Genomic DNA, 17,795 nt, shown 5'->3' with positions numbered 1-17,795 from the left:
TAATTGTTACCCAGATATTATTTGATATTTTGATAAAAAGGACTGCACTGGACATTTAATATGCACGTGTCATTCAATAAAATCGTTATCATTCATATTAAATTGTCCATTTCATAATGGTTTCCTGCATATGGAAGGAGATAGGAACGGAGACGAAGGGGACGATCTATCTCCCCTCCTTTCTCCCTCCCTCTGATAGGATGCTAGAGCGCACAAGTCATTTTAGCAACGAGATGTGCAGGCAAGCTTGCACAAGGACGGTGAGGCAAGAGCACCGAGGACGCGCATCTCATGTGGAGGTTCAGGGCCTGATTTGAGGAGGTATTGCGGAGTTCTAAATTTGACTCATGAACTATGAAAGAAGTTGCGCGCGCGCGTGCTTTCATTGAATTTGGATAATTATGGTTTGCCACAGACATTTATCTCTCAGTTGAGATTTCATTGAAAGAATCCGAATCGTGTGGGGGATTGTTATTCTCAACGTGATGGATACAAATGCGTTGGCTGTGTTTAAACTTTTAGTGGTTGGAATTTTGGGTGAGTATTCTAGTGTTTTATTGTATAGGCTATTAGTAGTCGATTGGATAGTTTTCTAGATTATTCAAATATATTATTTCTTAATGATTTAATAGCTATTTTTGTGTTGCCACTGTCTGAAATTGAATCTTATAATCGAAAAAATGACAAAAAAAATGCATAGCAACATATTAATAACACTCAATAATTCTCAGATCCTTTTGCTTCAAAACTGCTTTCAGTGTTCATTCCATAGCCAATAAGACATTTAATTTGCATGGCCTATCATCTTTAAAAAGGTGAATAAAAAATATGAAATCAAATCCATCTTGATCAATGACTTCCACAATTTGATATGTTTTCATAATATATTTGACAATCGCCAAATTAACACCATTGTCTCTTGACCCTGATGGCTATGTAAAAGACTGTATGGTAAAATACCATAAGAATTCATAAAACAATGTAAGAATCTCCATACCAGTATGCGTTTCAGGTAAATTCATGAAAACATGGGTCTTTAAGGGATGATGACGTTGGATGTCCATTGAAATTAAATGTATTTACATTTTTATGTTTTATTTAACCTTTAACTAGGCAAGTCAGTTAAGAACAAATTCTTATTTACAATGACGGCCTACCTGTCATTGTAAGGGGGTATTCAGCATTATGATTGTCTATAATGATATGCAATCATAAAAAAATGGTATGTTCTTTGCGAAATGATATCTTCACTTATCCCAAGTTCATGTTTATTTTTGGTAACATATTCGTCTACATGGACTTGGACCCTATAGAAAGTGCAATGAAAAATCTGACTTTATTGTCCCGGACCCGAGGTGATTTCTCTTTAGGAAGGATTTCTGGTTCTCTCATCAGGAGGAGACAGGAACCCATCTCAGAATACCCAAGAGATTAGATTGAGAGCTGAGGCCCAAAGATTATGGATCAGGAATATACTAAAGTCCCCAAAACTGTCCAGAACTCTCCTGGATAACTGCCATGTAGGCTATGTGCACAGCAAAATTGTCACGTTCGTCGTATTGATGAGACCAAGGCGCAGCGTGGTATGCGTACATACTTCTTTTAATGAAGAATAAACACGGAACAAAACTAAACAAAATAACAAAACGAACATAAAGCTATATACAACGAGTGCTGACAGGCAACTACACATAGACAAGAATCCACGAATACCAAAGGGAAAATGGCAACCTAAATATGATCCCCAATCAGAGACAACGATAAACAGCTGCCTATGATTTGGAACCAATTCAGGCCACCATAGACCTACATATGCCTAGACTTACAAATACACCTAGACATACAAAAACCCTAGACAATCCAAACAAGCATACCAACCCTCGTCACACCCTGACCTGACCAGAATAATACAGAAAACATAGAATACTAAGGTCAGGGCGTGACAGTACCGTCCAAGAAGGTGTACTGGAGACCAGGAGCGCTGAGCCGGCACCTTCCATCCTGGCTGGAGGCCCATTCTAGCCAGGCAACTGCGATGAGCTGGAATAGAGCGCACCGGGCTAAGAATGCGAACTGGAGACACCGTGCGCATCTCTGCATAACACGGTGCCTGACCAATCACACGCTCCCCATAGTAAGCACGAGGAGTTGGCTCAGGTCTCCAACCTGACTCAGCCAATCTCCTCATGTGCTGCCCCCCCATATTTTTTATTGGGGCTGCCTCTCAGGTCTCCGTGCTAGCCGCGTCCCCTCATATCTTCGCCGTTCCTCCTGCGCTGTTTTCACCTGCCTCCATGGTAGGCAATCCTCTCCTGCCAAAATCTCCTCACACGTCCAGGATCCTTTACCGCCCAGTATTTCGTCCCAGGTCTATTTTTCCACAAAGCGCTGTTCCTCCTTTTCACGCAGCTTGGTCCTTTTTTGGTGGGTTCTTTTGTCACGTTCGTCGTATTGATGAGACCAAGGCGCAGCGTGGTATGCGTACATACTTCTTTTAATGAAGAATAAACACGGAACAAAACTAAACAAAATAACAAAACGAACATAAAGCTATATACAACGAGTGCTGACAGGCAACTACACATAGACAAGAATCCACGAATACCAAAGGGAAAATGGCAACCTAAATATGATCCCTAATCAGAGACAACGATAAACAGCTGCCTCTGATTGGGAACCAATTCAGGCCACCATAGACCTACATATGCCTAGATTTACAAATACACCTAGACATACAGAAACCCTAGACAATACAAAACAAGCATACCCACCCTCGTCACACCCTGACCTGACCAGAATAATACAGAAAACATAGAATACTAAGGTCAGGGCGTGACAAAAATAGCCAATGGCCAGTGGAAAATGCAAAGGTTCTGAGATTTACAAACCAAATGGGACGTCTTACATGCACACATAATATCCTCAAAAACTGTCTGGAGCACAGGGGGACTATGATTTATTTGTTGTAAAATGTATTTTGGTAAGATGATGTAATTAGATCAGAGCTGAAGCACAAGCACCACTGCTCCACTGAATAAGGTCTGTCTACTTGAATTAGCAGATAATAATGGTTAGAAAGAGGCATCGGAATTCCATAACCAAGGAAAATGCCTTGGGCTCATCAGCCACAGCTGCTTCCAGTGTAGTGCTGTAAAAAGAATGCATTTTATTCTCAAAAACATCTCTGTAATACAATTCTACTGCTATACGTCTACATTTGGTTGGTACTAGCAGCCAGACCAGTGGTAATAAAGACTTGCTAGTAGTACTGTATATGTTTCAAAACTCTTGTAAGTTTCCTTATGTGGATTCACTAAAAGGCCTCTTCTTTTAGCTGCCCTCTCAACAGCTGTGAAAATCCTGTACAAAGCTGTATTAATCTTTCAATGACCTCGTAACATTTTCATACACTCCGTGGGCTCATGAATTTGGCCCCTGGAAAGTTATGAAGTCCCCAGCTGGAGCTGTATATAGACTCATGCCTGTACTGAGGCAAAGTACCACATTGTCAACGTACTCTACCTAAATCTCAGTTATGCAGGTTGTCCAGGTTTTCAAAATGGCTTCTGTATTGCATGAGCTGTGTCTTCCATCTTGAGTAGGCACTCAATCAATATCGTGCTCTGTTACTGGGTCACTGCCTCCGATAATGTAATAGTGTTGAGATCGTGCTCTGTTACTGGGTCACTGCCTCCGATAATGTAATAGTGTTGAGATCGTGCTCTGTTACTGGGTCACTGCCTCCGATAATGTAATAGTGTTGAGATCGTGGACTGTTATTGGGTCACCGCCTCCGATAATGTAATAGTGCTGATGAGTGAAACCCCCAGTTGGAACTCAGGCCTCTGGCTTGGCTTCCCACTGTCACAGCAAGAGGGCAGAGTAGGAACCCAGGCCTCTGGCTTGGCTTCCCACTGTCACTGCAAGAGGGCAGAGTTTGAACAGTGTTGTAGATCAGCCAAGGATAGTGTAGAAAGCAGAGTGCTGTGTGTGTGTGTGTGTGTGTGTGTGTGTGTGTGTGTGTGTGTGTGTGTGTGTGTTTTTGCCTACCTGCCTGCCTGCCTGCCTGTGTGTGTGTGCGTATCAGCTCAGCCGTGGCTTTCCTCTCACACTCCTGAAAATAAGCAAGGAACACATACTGTTCTCATATCTCTCAATAAGCAGGCATGTTTAGAATTATTGTTGTCTGCTTACTGATACAGTAGTTTGAATATGTAGGCCAGGAATAAATCCAGGTTTTGTTTAAATGGAGTGTGTCTGTGTAATGTGGTAGTGGGGTATGCTCTCTTGGATTGTGTGGGCGTCTGGAAGAGTACTGTCAGTGTGATTTGAAATTGAGGTGAACCCTCAGTCCCATCTTTCACACCTCAATATGGGTTTTAAGTACTTAAATAGGGTGCTGTGCTGAGTACGTTTTCATGCAAGCTGAACGTTGAGTTCCTATGGAAAGGCATGCAGTGTTTTCTCTGCCTGATTTCAAACTCTTCTCTCTCGTTATCTCTCTGTCTCTCACACACACACACGCACACACACACACTTCTCTCTGTTTCTCTGCCTACACACAGCAGGTCACAGAACCACTTTGGCAGTGGGCTTCCCTTCTGTATGGCAACGCTCATATTTGGCAGTGGGCTGCTCTCCTGTATCACAAAAGTCCTCTTTGGCAGTGGGCTGCTCTCCTGCATGGCAAAGGTCATCTTTGGCAGTGGGTCGCCCTCCTGCATGGCAATGCTCATCTTTGGCAGTGGGTCGCCCTCCTGCATGGTAACGCTCATCTTTGGCAGTGGGTCGCCCTCCTGCATGGTAACGCTCATCTTTGGTAGTGGGTCGCCCTCCTGCATTGGCAAGGGTAATTGGCACTGAGACAGATTTGGCAAATGAGCACGGTTGACAGAATCGTAACTTTCCATTACTTAACTCCTGTGCTGTGATTTCCTAGTTTCAAGTTCAAGTTTTAATGTCACGTGCACAAGTACAGTGAAATTCCTTTATTACAAGCTCCCCACATTGCCCTAATCAATAACAACGTAAACCAAAAAATAACAAGGTAGAACAAAATAATAAAAATCATTTCTGGAATTGAATGTCTTATAAATAAGATTGGGGGAAAAAATCTAAATTAAACCTTAATTTAACAAGAAATCCTAGCAATTTTAATTTGACAGTACCCTAATAACAAATCCTATGAAACTGGTGTGAATGAATGCTTTTCACAGTCAGTGAAGCTTTATCCCTGACTCTCCCCTCTTCTGAACTTATCCCAGATGCATTGCGAAAAGTAAGTATGAAAGCAGAAGTGCTGTGTTGACGATAGGTAGGCACTCAGCAATATGACGTCATCATTGACAGTGGGATGACTTCCTGATCACAGAAACCAAGAACAACATTCAAATAACCAGGACAGCTGCCTTCTTAATGTAGGCAATGCTAGGCATACCTCAAGGGCTGTTGTTGATGTTTGTAAGCAGGAAGTCGGTCACACCCTGATCTGGTTCACCTGTCCTTGTGATTGTCTCCACCCCCTCCAGGTGTCGCTTATTATCCCCGGTGTATATATCCTTGTGTTTCCTGTCTCTCTGTGCCAGTTCGTCTTGTTTGCCAAGTCAACCAGCATTTTTCCTTGTGCCTATCTTTCCCAGTATCCGTTTGTTTCTAGTACTCCTGGTTTTGACCCTTGCCTGTCCTGGTTCCGAACCCGCCTGCCTGACCACTCTGCCTGTTCTGACTACCAGCCTGCCTATCCCCTTGTACTGTTTTGGACTTGGATCTGGTTTCTGACCCCTGCCTGGCCTGATCTTGAGATTGCCTATCATTTGGTACTGTTTGGACTCTGACCTGGTTTATAAACTCTCGCCTGTCCCCGACCTGCCTTTACCTACTCCCTTTGTTATAATAAATATTGGTGCTCTACCATTTGCCTCCTGTGTCTGCATTTGGGTCTCGCCTTGTGCCCTTAAAGTCACGCTGTTGTGTGTGATGATTTCATATAGCTGAGTCTACCCTTAGTACAAGGTTTGTGCAGAAGTTACTCCCTCATAGTTACCAACAATACAAAGTAAGTCATGTAAGATGTTGCATTATTTTGATTTGTGCTCACAAAGTAGTGATTACTTCGCTTTTGTATGGGGTGTTTGGTATTCTTTTTAAAGCCACCGTCGTATGTGACCTCATAAAATGGTTGATAGGTACACCCATCTAGTACCGGGTCGGATTCCCTTGGCCTCCAGAACAGACTGAATTCTTTGGGGCATGGAAACGTTGCTCAGTTGGTATCAAGGGACCTAACGTGTGCCAGGAAAACATTCCCCACACCATTACAGCACCACCACCAACCTGTACCGTTGACTCCAGGCAGGTGGGGCCATGGATTCGCTTCTTGTTTCTAGCTGATAGGAGTGGAACCTGGTGTGGTCTTCTGCTGCAATAGCCCATCCGTGACAAAAGCCGACAAGTTGTGCGTTCTGAGATGTTGCTCTGCACACCATTGTTGTACTGCGCTGTTTGTGGTCTGCCTGTTCGCTTGCACCATTCTTGCCATTCTCCTTTGACCTCTCATCAACGAGCTGTTTTTTCCCACAGAACTGCCGCTGATGGGACGTTTTTTGGTTGTCGCTCCATTGTCGGTAAACCCTAGACACTGTCCTGTATGAAATTCCCTGAGGCCGGCCGTTTCTGAGATACTGGAACCGGCGCGCCTGGCACCGACAATCATACCATGCTCAAAGTCGCTTAGGTCAATCGTTTTGCCCATTTTAACGTTCAATCGAACAGTAACTGAATCTTTTGATGCCTGTCTGCCTGCTTTATATAGCAAGCCACGGCCAAGTGACTCACTGTCTGTAGGAGCAAACCATTTTTGTGAACGGGGTGGCGTACCTAATAAACTGCCCAATGAGTGTATATTGATGCTGGTTCTCATGGAAACCATAGTCTTGCCAAGCTAAACTGTTTTAATTATTAGTAGTTTCTTTTGACTTTCGGCCCCTTGTTGCTGGATTTAATGCAACTGCTGGAATGCCAATGGTATTAAATGTATTAATTAACTTACTGAAGATCATGTGCAAATAGACTGCCATGCAATGCCAGTGTTTGTAAAAATATCTGTCCTAAATATTATGTGTTTTGAGAGAACTGAAGGCAGAAAGAGGCTGGAGGATATTCTTTCATTTTTTTCATGAATTAAATAGTTGGCTGGAAGTTGTGAACAGCAGGGACAATCAACTAAATGCCTCAGTGACTTTTCCCCACTGTTTTTTTTCTTCTTTCCCGCGTGTTGGAATGAGTTTACATTTCAAAGGCCTTGGTTAAATGGCTCAGATGCTTCAGCTCCAGCCAATTCACCATGTCGTCATCTTAAGATTCGTTATCTGTAACTAACAGTCTGTAACGGCAGTCTACTTCGTCCTCCTCCTCAGACGAGGAGAGGCGAGAAGGATCAGAGGACCAATGTGCAGCGTGGTAATTTGACATAATGAATTTAATTAGACAAAACAAAAACACTATACAAAATAACAAACGAACATACCGTCACAGTCCTAGCTGGTGCAGAACACAAACACAGAGACAGGAAACAACCACCCACAATCCCCAACACAAAACAAGCCACCTATATATGATTCTCAATCAGGGACAACGATTGACAGCTGTCTCTGATTGAGAACCATATTAGGCTGAACATAGAAACAGACGAACTAGACACACAACATAGAATTCCCACCCAGCTCACGTCCTGACCAACACTAAACAAGCAAAACACATAAGAATTCTGGTCAGGACGTTACACAGTCTGTATTGGTAATATTGACTGATCCTAGTGATGACACATACCCATTATATCTTCAGCAGTGATTGTCCGGTATCATGTTCCAGAAACATCCTCATCACGTTCATGCAACTTTGACAAATGGAACATTCTCAGAACACTTCCAACCTAGACATGTAGATGTTAGAGGGAAATGATCATTATGTGAATAAAAACATGTCTTTAAGCTAAAACAGAGAAAAAACACCTCAAATATTTTGTCAGATTTAGATTGAGACATCTGTTTACACATGTCCCGTTGTCCACACTCCCCACAGTAACTTTCCTCTCCGAACCGTTGGAATGGGTTAATGCTATAGCCTCTTTGGAAAGTCCCTCCATGGAGTGAGCGTCCCTCACATGATTTAATTCAGGTTCTCTCTTTCCCTAGGCTATGCAGCATTTATTTCTGTCTCTCTTCATCTTGGCCACCCATGACAACCCCTTCCTGCTTTTGTTTGCCAAGTGCAGAGAGCCTTGTCCGCTTTTCCTCAGTCGCCTTTTCCCCTCCTTTTTCCCTCTTTTTTTTTGTCCAATCCCCCAGGGCCAGTGTCACAATCCCACATGGAACCTTCCCCTCAGACCTCGGATTGAGAATGTGCCAAATCACCACAACATCAATGTAATCTTGAGCTTTTGTCCATTGGTCCACTTAGTGTTTCATCCCCTCAGTGTAAGCTGAAGTTGGGCACAAGGTGGGCAAATATTTTAGAGCTTCTGGGATAAATGGAATGAAATGTATGTATTAGCAGTTAGCAATTAAGAATTCTTTTTTTTTAAATGTAATTTTGTTCATTATTTAGGTGACTGAGTTTTAGGCGAATGACTGGGGGCCTTCAAGGGAATTTGGTGTTAAGTCATTACATGTGGTTACGTCTGCCCAGTTTCAGTTCAGTAAATTTGATTGAGTTGACTTCAAAGATCACGCCCACCATGCTCAGAGGTACATTTTCTATTTGGGCTGATGCCTGTCTTCCCCCATAGTGTAATGGCCTTATTGAAATATGAATTATGTTGTCGAAGGGATTAGTTGTGTCTGAGAAAAATAATCAAAGTGCTTTGATCAAAGCCTGTTTTAGGTGTAGATCATCTAAGAAGATGATGATCACATTGCCTGTTGGAGATTTTTTTTTACTGTTCGTCTTGAATTAGTTATATAATCTTTTGCAGCAATTAGTTTTGTATCTAATCAGTGGGCAAAACTGGTTGCAATGATGTCTTTATGATGTCTTTTAAGTCTTCAAGGTCAGGTTATATACTGCTTGTATAAGGATAAAAAACAAAATATGTATTTACCATGATGTCTTGATCTCACCATGGGAAAAGCATCTATACCTGGTTGTAACAGAGACCAGTTTTGTAACGGCGGTCCTCCTCCTCTTCAACCGAAAAGGAGGAGTAGTGAGGGAAACAAAATGCAGCGGATGTTGAAGACATGATTTATTAAAGAAAAACACGAAAACACGAACTTGACTAATAAACTAACAAAACAACAAACGGTGTAGACAGATCTGGACGACGGACTCACATAACACACGAGAACGCACGAACAGGGAAAAAGCCTACACATAAATGACACTGAACAAACAAACCGAAAACAGTCCAGTGTGGCGCAACGACATACACAAACACAGGAGACAACCACCCACAACGAACACTGTGAAAACACCTACCTAAATATGACTCTTAATTAGAGGAACGCCAAACACCTGCCTCTAATTAAGAGCCATACCAGGCAACCCATAAACCAACATAGAAACAGAAAACATAGAATGCCCACCCAAACTCACGTCCTGACCAACTAACACATACAACAAACTAACAGAAATAGGTCAGGAACGTGACAAGTTTGTTCTAATCTAGTTATGCGGCAAATAACCCGCAATTAAAAAAAATCTTAGCAGAGGTAATTTCAACGTTCTCTTGACAGACTAAATAACGGGATCCAGCCCTCATTCTCCCAAGTGCAATAAATAAGACAGGCCTGGTGACATTGCTACACCACTCTGGTAGCTTATTCTTTTTTTATACTCCCCCATTAGGGCTCTATACACAATAGCGTGGCAATGAAAAATATATTGCTTTTTAAAGTATGTGACTTTAGACACAGAACAGTACTTAAAGGGCAACACCACCACTTTTCAATCTCATTTTCATTATCTCCAGCACAATACCAGTGTCTACATACAGATGTAGGATCTTAATTTGATCACCTTGCTGCAGGAGAACTGTAGTGTATTTGAGTTTTAAAAAAGGCTTCTGAAGTTTGTAATTTCCACTTTGAAATTTTAGACTTGAAAAATGTATCAACCTCATGATGATGATGATGATGATAATAATAATGTATGACACTTTAGCAGACACTTTTATCCAAAGTATTCAGCTTAGTAAGGCAGCAGAAAGCTAAGTACATAACAGAAATAAAATATATTGAAATATTGGGCAAAATATCAGAATTGGGCTGCCTGTGTAAATGCAGCCACTGTCCACACACAGTTTTACATGTGACCCTTATTAGATTTGCTTGATCACACTGATATAGCCTCTAAAATAGTCACGCAAAAAAACACTTCAGGATTGTATCAGGATTGAGAACCACATGAGAAGAAAATTGGAACTTGCTTACATATTCTGGAAAAAATCTGATAGGTATCAGATATGCCAAACGCAAGCTAGTGCCATTTGTTTGTTTTCCCATCAGATCCCCCCTCATTCTCAGTAATGATTGATATATGGATTGCAAGAGATTCCAATCCTGGTCCACAAAGGGTGCATTTACAGAAGCAGCCCAATTCAGACTTTTTGCCATTAATAACTGGTATTTTGACCAATTAGATCAGATCTTTTGACAATAATTCGGCAAAAGATCAGAATTGGGCTGCCTGTGTAAACACAGCAATATAGATTTTCTCTATCTATCCCAACATGGCCAGTACTAGATTACTGCCTTTTTAACCTTTAGAGCACAGCCTTAGCAGGAAGCGGTTTATACTTAAATTAAGAAGTGACAGACAAGCTTCAAATAGATAGTAGAAGAACCTTGGGGAACCTTGGCCAGTCGTTAGTATCACACTTTCATCCTCCAATTGTCGCTGTGACAAGGGGAACGTGCTTATTGCTGCCCTTGTGGTGAGAGTCAATTTATAAAATCACAGTTAATGACAGAAATTTGGACAATAGCAATGTTGAGAGCCGACTATTTCAGTTATTCCTGCAGTAATGGCTTCTATGTTTTGGATGAAGGCTTTGAGGGCCGCAATGTCTATATTATCAACCAAAATAAATTGCTAGACGTACCCCTTAATTATTATATACCCGGACCATCTGTACTCTAATATGATATCTGTTTAAATAAAGGCTCTCGTTTGAAATGGACTTCAATGAGCTCATTCTACTGGCCTCATTTATTCATTGAGGAATCAGAAGACTGGTTTGAATGTGAAGGATTGTTAAAGAGATAAGATTATAACCATGTAGTCCTACTATACACCCACATCTATCTTAAGAAAATAGGTCTACAGTATATGTCTCTCTTTCTCACACACTCTCTCTCTCTCTCTCTCGCTATGACATCTCCCCATGTATCCCAGTAGACAATTTGTCTTCAATGATCATTCGATTTTTTGTTTTTCTCAAGTAATCAGCCGCACAGCTTGAGCAAAAACAAATGCAGAATTCTCCAGCTCAACTTCAGAGTAATAGAACAGCGATAGGTCAACATTAGCAGTGATGTCGTTAAGCACCAACAGAAGCATACAGTGAGTTGAGATGGAGCCAAAGAGCCTTCCTCTATGCAGACAGACAGCCATACAGCCAAGGGAAGGGGGAGCAGTGGTGTTGTCCTTCTTTTTTTTTAACAGCCGGAGCTGTACTTGGCAGGGTGAGTAAGTGTCCTCGACTCCAGGGCCCATCGAAGAATGACGTCTTGACCCCTACAGATACAGTAGATGGCAGAGGACAGACTGGTACTTTTCTGATTACATTCGAGGTCTGGCCCTGTGTTAACCTCAAGCAGCCTTAAGGAAATGGCTGGGAGATTAGAACTATCACATTTGAGAAATTAGCACTTTTAATTAAGCCTGGTCATGGTCTCTGAGAAATGTCTCCAATTTAACGTTCCTCGGCTTATAACAAGGAAGCTAATCAAGCAGGATGTAGACAAACATACCATAATGACGTCATGTCATGTCACAACCCCTCCTCCACCTGTAATGTGCCCATTACTGTTTTTCTAGATGTATAGTGTATTAGTAGTAACAAGGCAGGCAAATATTATGAGGTATTTCTAATGGGAACCCTTCTGGTTTGTCAGTCAACATGAATGTGCTAGAATCTACAGTATCTGTTGGTGCGGGGAGGTGAGTGAGGGGAGGTGTTGACAAGACTTCAGAGTCTCAACAATGTCCACATGAAGATGAAACCTAATGGAAAGTGTTATGCTTGATGGTCCTGCACTTGGCATAATGCTGTATTCTATTTTTATTATTTGATCCTGGCATGTTTTAGGTCTTGGAGGTGTGGCTTCTATGGCTTCTCTTAGACTGCTGCTACTGTAAATGGATTATGTGGTTGCTATAAAGAAACTAATTACGATACTGTCTCTACAATTTGAAAACAGCATCTTCTTTTATAGCCCATATCTATTTTAGTTTTTCCTGCCCTAGAATAATGTTTATTTTCTTTCGAGACAGGATGCAAATGAATTTCTCAGCTTTCTGATATCCTTGTAGTGTGGAAGAGAGACAGACAAGGCTTGCTAGCTGGAGGCTTATAAAAGCTGAATTTCTCCATTAATGGATGTATTTGGCCCTGTGACTGCTGTGGAAATGTAAACCATGAATATCAAGAGACGCCTATTATTTAGTATGAGACTTCAGCTTTCTAGTTGCTGCTTCTCATAAACCATGTCATCCTATTGCCAAGTGAGAGGATACAAGGCTACAGTAAAGATGAAGGCTGCCAAAGTAGTAAAAGGTTTATGCCACATTTGGAAAACACTAGACGTATTAGGGATACAGTGGTTTCCATGACATTGAGTGTCATTCGTGTTTCCCTTCCAGACCTTTTATATCACCCTTTATGTAGTATGACTTGTCCTAATGTGAAACATCTATTTAGTGGTCATGAAGTGCTTATGAATGCGCTATAAAGACTTTATAACTTGTTGGTTTAAAGTGGCACCGTAAGACGTTTTTCTACTTTCCACAAGAACAGCCGTCAACGATTCAGTGTGGCAGTGTAGGTTTAACAGAGAGATTTCATTTTCACGGTGTGTACTCAGAGCTACCTCGTACTGGATTCACTGTTGGATTGTATTTTGGTCCTGGCCTATCTTTGCAAAACCATCACTGAAGTGTGACACAGGAGGGAAAGAGTGAAATAGCACATTCATTCGGAGGGTCTCGCTTTCCCAACCTTTAGGGATACAGTGGTTTCCATGACATTGAGTGTCATTCGTGTTTCCCTTCCAGACATTTCAGGCGAGGTGCAAAGGCCCCCCAAAAGCAATTTCCAGACCAATTGGAAACCAAATCTGTCAATTGAAACTCTTTCAGGTAGGGGGAAAGAGACCGTGTGCCACCTATACAATGGTGGGGGGAGCACTGTGTGCGTATAAGGGATGCCGAGTGCCCCTTTGTTTTTAGATGCCAACATGGTCTCATGGGCAATTTGTATTATTCTGTACATAAATCTATACACTCCATTAGTATGATATGTTATGTTACGTTAGGCTACATTATGAATGGAATAGTGGTCGTACAATATCATACGAATTAGAGGACGTATAGTATCAAATCAAATTTCAAATCAAATGTTATTCGTGACAAACTTCATAAACTGACAGTTAAATGCTTACGTACAGGCCCTTTCCAACAATGCAGAAAGAATGAAAATAGAGAAATAATAGAAAAGTAATAATAATAAAGTAGTAATAAATAAGTAATAAATGCACAATGAGTAATGATATATATATACATGGTTTACCAGTACCGAGTTGATGTGCAGGGGTACAAGGTAATTGAGGTACTGTAGATATGTACATACTGTATGCAGTGCCTTCAGAAAGCATTCACACCCCTTGACTTCTTCCACAGTTTGTTGTGTTACAGCTTGAATTTAAAATGGATCCAATTTAGACACAATATCCCATAATGTCAAAGTGGAATTATGTTTTTGAAATGTTTGCAAATGAATTAAACATTGAAAGCTGAAATGTCTTGTCAATAAGTATTTAACCCCTTTGTTATGGCAAGACTAAATAAGTTCAGGAGTAAAGATTTGCTTGACAAGTCAGAAGTTAATAATAGTGTTTAACATGATTTTTGAATGACTACCTCATCTCTGTACCCCACACATACAATTATCTGTAAGGTCCCTCAGTCAAGCACTGCATTTCTAACACAGATTAAACCACAAAGACCATGGAGGTTTTCCAATGCCTTGCAAAGGGCACCTGTTGGTAGATGGGTAAAAAAAAAAAACATACATTGAATATCCCTTTGACCATGGTGAAGTTATTACTTACACTTTGAATGGTGTATCAATACACCCAGCCACTACAAAGATACAGGCGTCCTTCCTAACTCAGTTGTCAGAGAAGAAGGAAACCACTCAGTGATTTCCCCATGAGGTCAATGGTGACTTTAAAACAGTTACAGAGTTTAATGGCTGTGATAGGAGAAAACTGAGGGTGGATCAACAACATTGCAGATGCTCCAATACGAACCTAATTGACAGAGTGAAAAGAAGGAAACCTGTACAGAATAAAATATTTTAAAAACATGCATCCGGTTTGCAATAAGGCACTAAAGTAATACTGCAAAAAAATGTGGCAAAGCAATTAACTTTTTGTTCTGAATACAAAGTGTTATGTTTGGGGCAAATCCAATACAACACATTGCTGAGTATCACTCTCCATATTTTCAAGCATACTGGTAGCTGCATCATGTTATGGGTATGCTTATAATCGTTAAGGACTGGGGAGTTTTTCAGCATAAAAATTAAACTGGATGGAGCTAAGCACAGGCAAAATCCAAGAGGAAAACAGGGTTCAGCTTTCCACCAGACACTGAGAGATTAATTCACCTTTCAGAAGGACAATAACCTAAAACACAAGGCCAAATCTACACTGGAGTTGCTTACCAAGAAGACAGTGAATATTCCTGAGTGGCCGAGTTACAGTTTTAACTTAAATCTACTTGACAATCTATGGCAAGACCTAAAAACGTTTGTCTAGTAATGCTCAACTGTAAGGCCTGGGTGTCGGAGTGTGAAGAAAAAAGCGCAGGAGCAGCAATTGCAAAACAAATGCTCTTTAATAGAACACGGACAAATTAGGCCACCCTACTAACACACTGGGTGTACACTAATAAACTACCCCAGACACGTGGGGAATGAATAATGTCCAGAAACATGAAGCACAAAACCGACACCAACTTACATACAAACAATCCCGCACAAAGAAACGTGAATGCCGGCTGATTAAATAAACCCAACGAATTAACCCTCATACAAAACAGGTGCGCCCAATAAACACATAGGGAGGGGGAGAAAAGGATCAGTGGCAGCTAATAGGCCGGTGACGACGACCGCCGAACGCCACCCGAACGGGAAGGAGAGCCTGCCTCGGTCGAAGTCGTGACATCAACAACCAATTTGACAGAGCTTAAAGAATTTTGAAAAGTATAATGGGCAAATGTTGCAAAATCCAGGTGTGGAAAGCTCTTAGACTTACCGAGAAAGACTCACAGCTGTAATCACTGCCAAAAGTGCTTCTACAAATTACTGACTCAGGGGTGTGAATATTTATATTTCTGTACTTAATATTCAATAAATGTGCAACATTTTCTTAAAACATGTTTTCACCTTACCATTATGAGGTATTGTGCATAGATGGGTGAGAAAAAAACTATATTTAATCCATTTTTAATTCAGGCTGTAACAACAAAATGTGGAATAAGTCAAGGGGTATGAATACTTTATAAAGGCACTCTAACTAGGTATAATAAACAGTAGCAGCAGCGTATGTGATGAGTGCAAAAACGGTCAATGCTGATTGCTAAATAGTTAGTCTGGGAACCTTCAAGCTATTTAACTGTCTTATGGCTTGGGGGTAGAAGCTGTTCAGGGTCCTGTTGATTCCAGACTTGGTCCATCGGTACAACTTGCCGTGCGGTAGCAGAGAGAAAAGTATATGATACGCCTTACCTGGTTGTACAATAGCATACGAATTGGATGAAATCATTTTCATACTTTTTGGAGGCCTTCTTGGTGGACGTATAGTAGTGCACGTATTTATCTGAGACCAGGTTGACTCTTGCAGGAGAATTAAGGGGATAATTTACGGTGGATGTTTGGGAAACTAACGACAAATGTTAGAAGAACTAAAACGACAAATGGTTAGATGACTTTATGTAGCAGGTTAGGTGAATTGGGTAATGTTTAGAATAATGGTTAGGGAAGGTTAGCTATAATGCTACAGTTGTCCCCGACGCGACACGAAAATGCAGCCTTTGGATTTCTAGACTGTTGCGGATTAGACCATGATACGTCTTGGAGGTGCTCAGAAATTCCTAAGTATATTTAGCATGGCGTTGATGCCAGGCTGGGATTGCAAATAGTATTAAAGGTTTGGCAGGGGGAAGGGGAAGGGAGGGGGGGGGGGGTAACATTGAAGGTTTGGCATTAAAAACAAATGTGACGCAACCCTGTATTCGCGTCATGCCCTGCTACTGTTTGAAGTTATCAGGCATAGCAATCACAGACCTCTATGCTTTGAACACATATCCTGCAGGAAGAAATTGCTAAATTTAACTTGGCTGCTCAACAACAGTTATCCCCTGGTTGAGACTGAACTGAACAGGATGGTTTTTGTGATCACATATGAAGGAAAAATCAAAACTGTGTGTTCACTCAGAATGCTTAGACTGTTTCTTAAGGACATTTGTGGTAACGATTCAATATAGAACAATGACAAAGTCTACGAAGATACCTGTTTTAATGTGCTTAGCAGCTCTGGTACAACATAGATATTCTAAGTGAACCTACAGTGCGGTTTACCTTTATCTGTGATTGTTTGAATTGGGGCTTAAGACTGACACTTGAAGGAAAAAAAACAAGGACAAACATTTTTCTGCCAGGTATCATTGAGGTACTGTAGTTATAATAGGGAGATAATGGTGGGAGAGTGAGACAAGGAAAGACTGAGGTGAAAACGAAATGAATGAGGGAGAGTGTGAGTGTGTGTGTTTACATGTGTATTCTCTAGTAGGTACTTCAGTGGTGCACCAGTTTTGGACAGCTGTCCCACTTAACAGGATTGCTACACAGGCTTATTGAAGCAAACAAGCAGCTGGGTCAGGGAGAAGGATGGAAGATTGATTATGTGTGTCCCACACTTGGCAGTGCCAGCACCAGCGCCAAACAACAGACACTGTATGGAGTCAGACTGGGGGTTTCACGCTGCGCCATAGCGACTTGCCTCCCTCTCTGTCTCTCAGCGCTGTGCTGTGGTAGAGTATGCCCGCTAAGCAGCATTTCTCAAACCTCTCCTCAGGGATTCCCGCCACATGTATTTGATCTATTCCCAGAGCTAGTGTAGAGGATGGCTAAGGGAAACGCTATGGTCTTCCAGAGACCTACAAGTACCATCTCCCCACAACCAGAAGGTGCTTCTGGAGTATGTTGTGTTATGGTGCAAAGGGTTGTGGATTTCCACTCTGTCACCTAATTAAACTTGTCAGCTAATCAACAAGCCCTTGTCTAGTTAAATCATGTGTGCTAGTTCAGGGTTACAACAGAATTGTGAAACATCTGGGGCTCCCCAAGGAGAGGTTTGAGAAACACTGCACTAAAAGCTCAGAGAAAAGTTCCACCTCCTATCCTGTCCTATCATATCCTGTCCTATCCGGTCCTATCCTATCCTGTCTTATCCTGTCCTATCCTATCCTGTTCTATCCTGTCCTATCCTATCCTATCCTGTCCTATCCTATCC

At 41.5% G+C, this 17,795-nt stretch overlaps 1 protein-coding gene across 2 annotated transcripts in view; it reads left to right on the top strand.

Moving 5' to 3' along the window:
• Nucleotides 1-205: 205 nt before the first annotated feature.
• Nucleotides 206-17,795, top strand: part of LOC129823100 (receptor activity-modifying protein 3-like) — a 34,652-nt gene continuing 17,062 nt past the window's right edge. For both annotated transcript variants that reach the window (XM_055881855.1, XM_055881856.1), the window contains exon 1: nucleotides 206-537. In XM_055881855.1, coding sequence (XP_055737830.1) covers nucleotides 486-537 — 52 coding nt within the window. In that variant the 5' untranslated portion in view covers nucleotides 206-485. The remainder of the gene's footprint in view (nucleotides 538-17,795) is intronic.

Source organism: Salvelinus fontinalis, chromosome 25 (assembly GCF_029448725.1).
Source record: "Salvelinus fontinalis isolate EN_2023a chromosome 25, ASM2944872v1, whole genome shotgun sequence".
Classification (NCBI taxonomy): domain Eukaryota; kingdom Metazoa; phylum Chordata; class Actinopteri; order Salmoniformes; family Salmonidae; genus Salvelinus; species Salvelinus fontinalis.
Note: the sequence above shows the minus strand (reverse complement) of the source record. Positions and strands in the feature narration are given on the sequence as shown.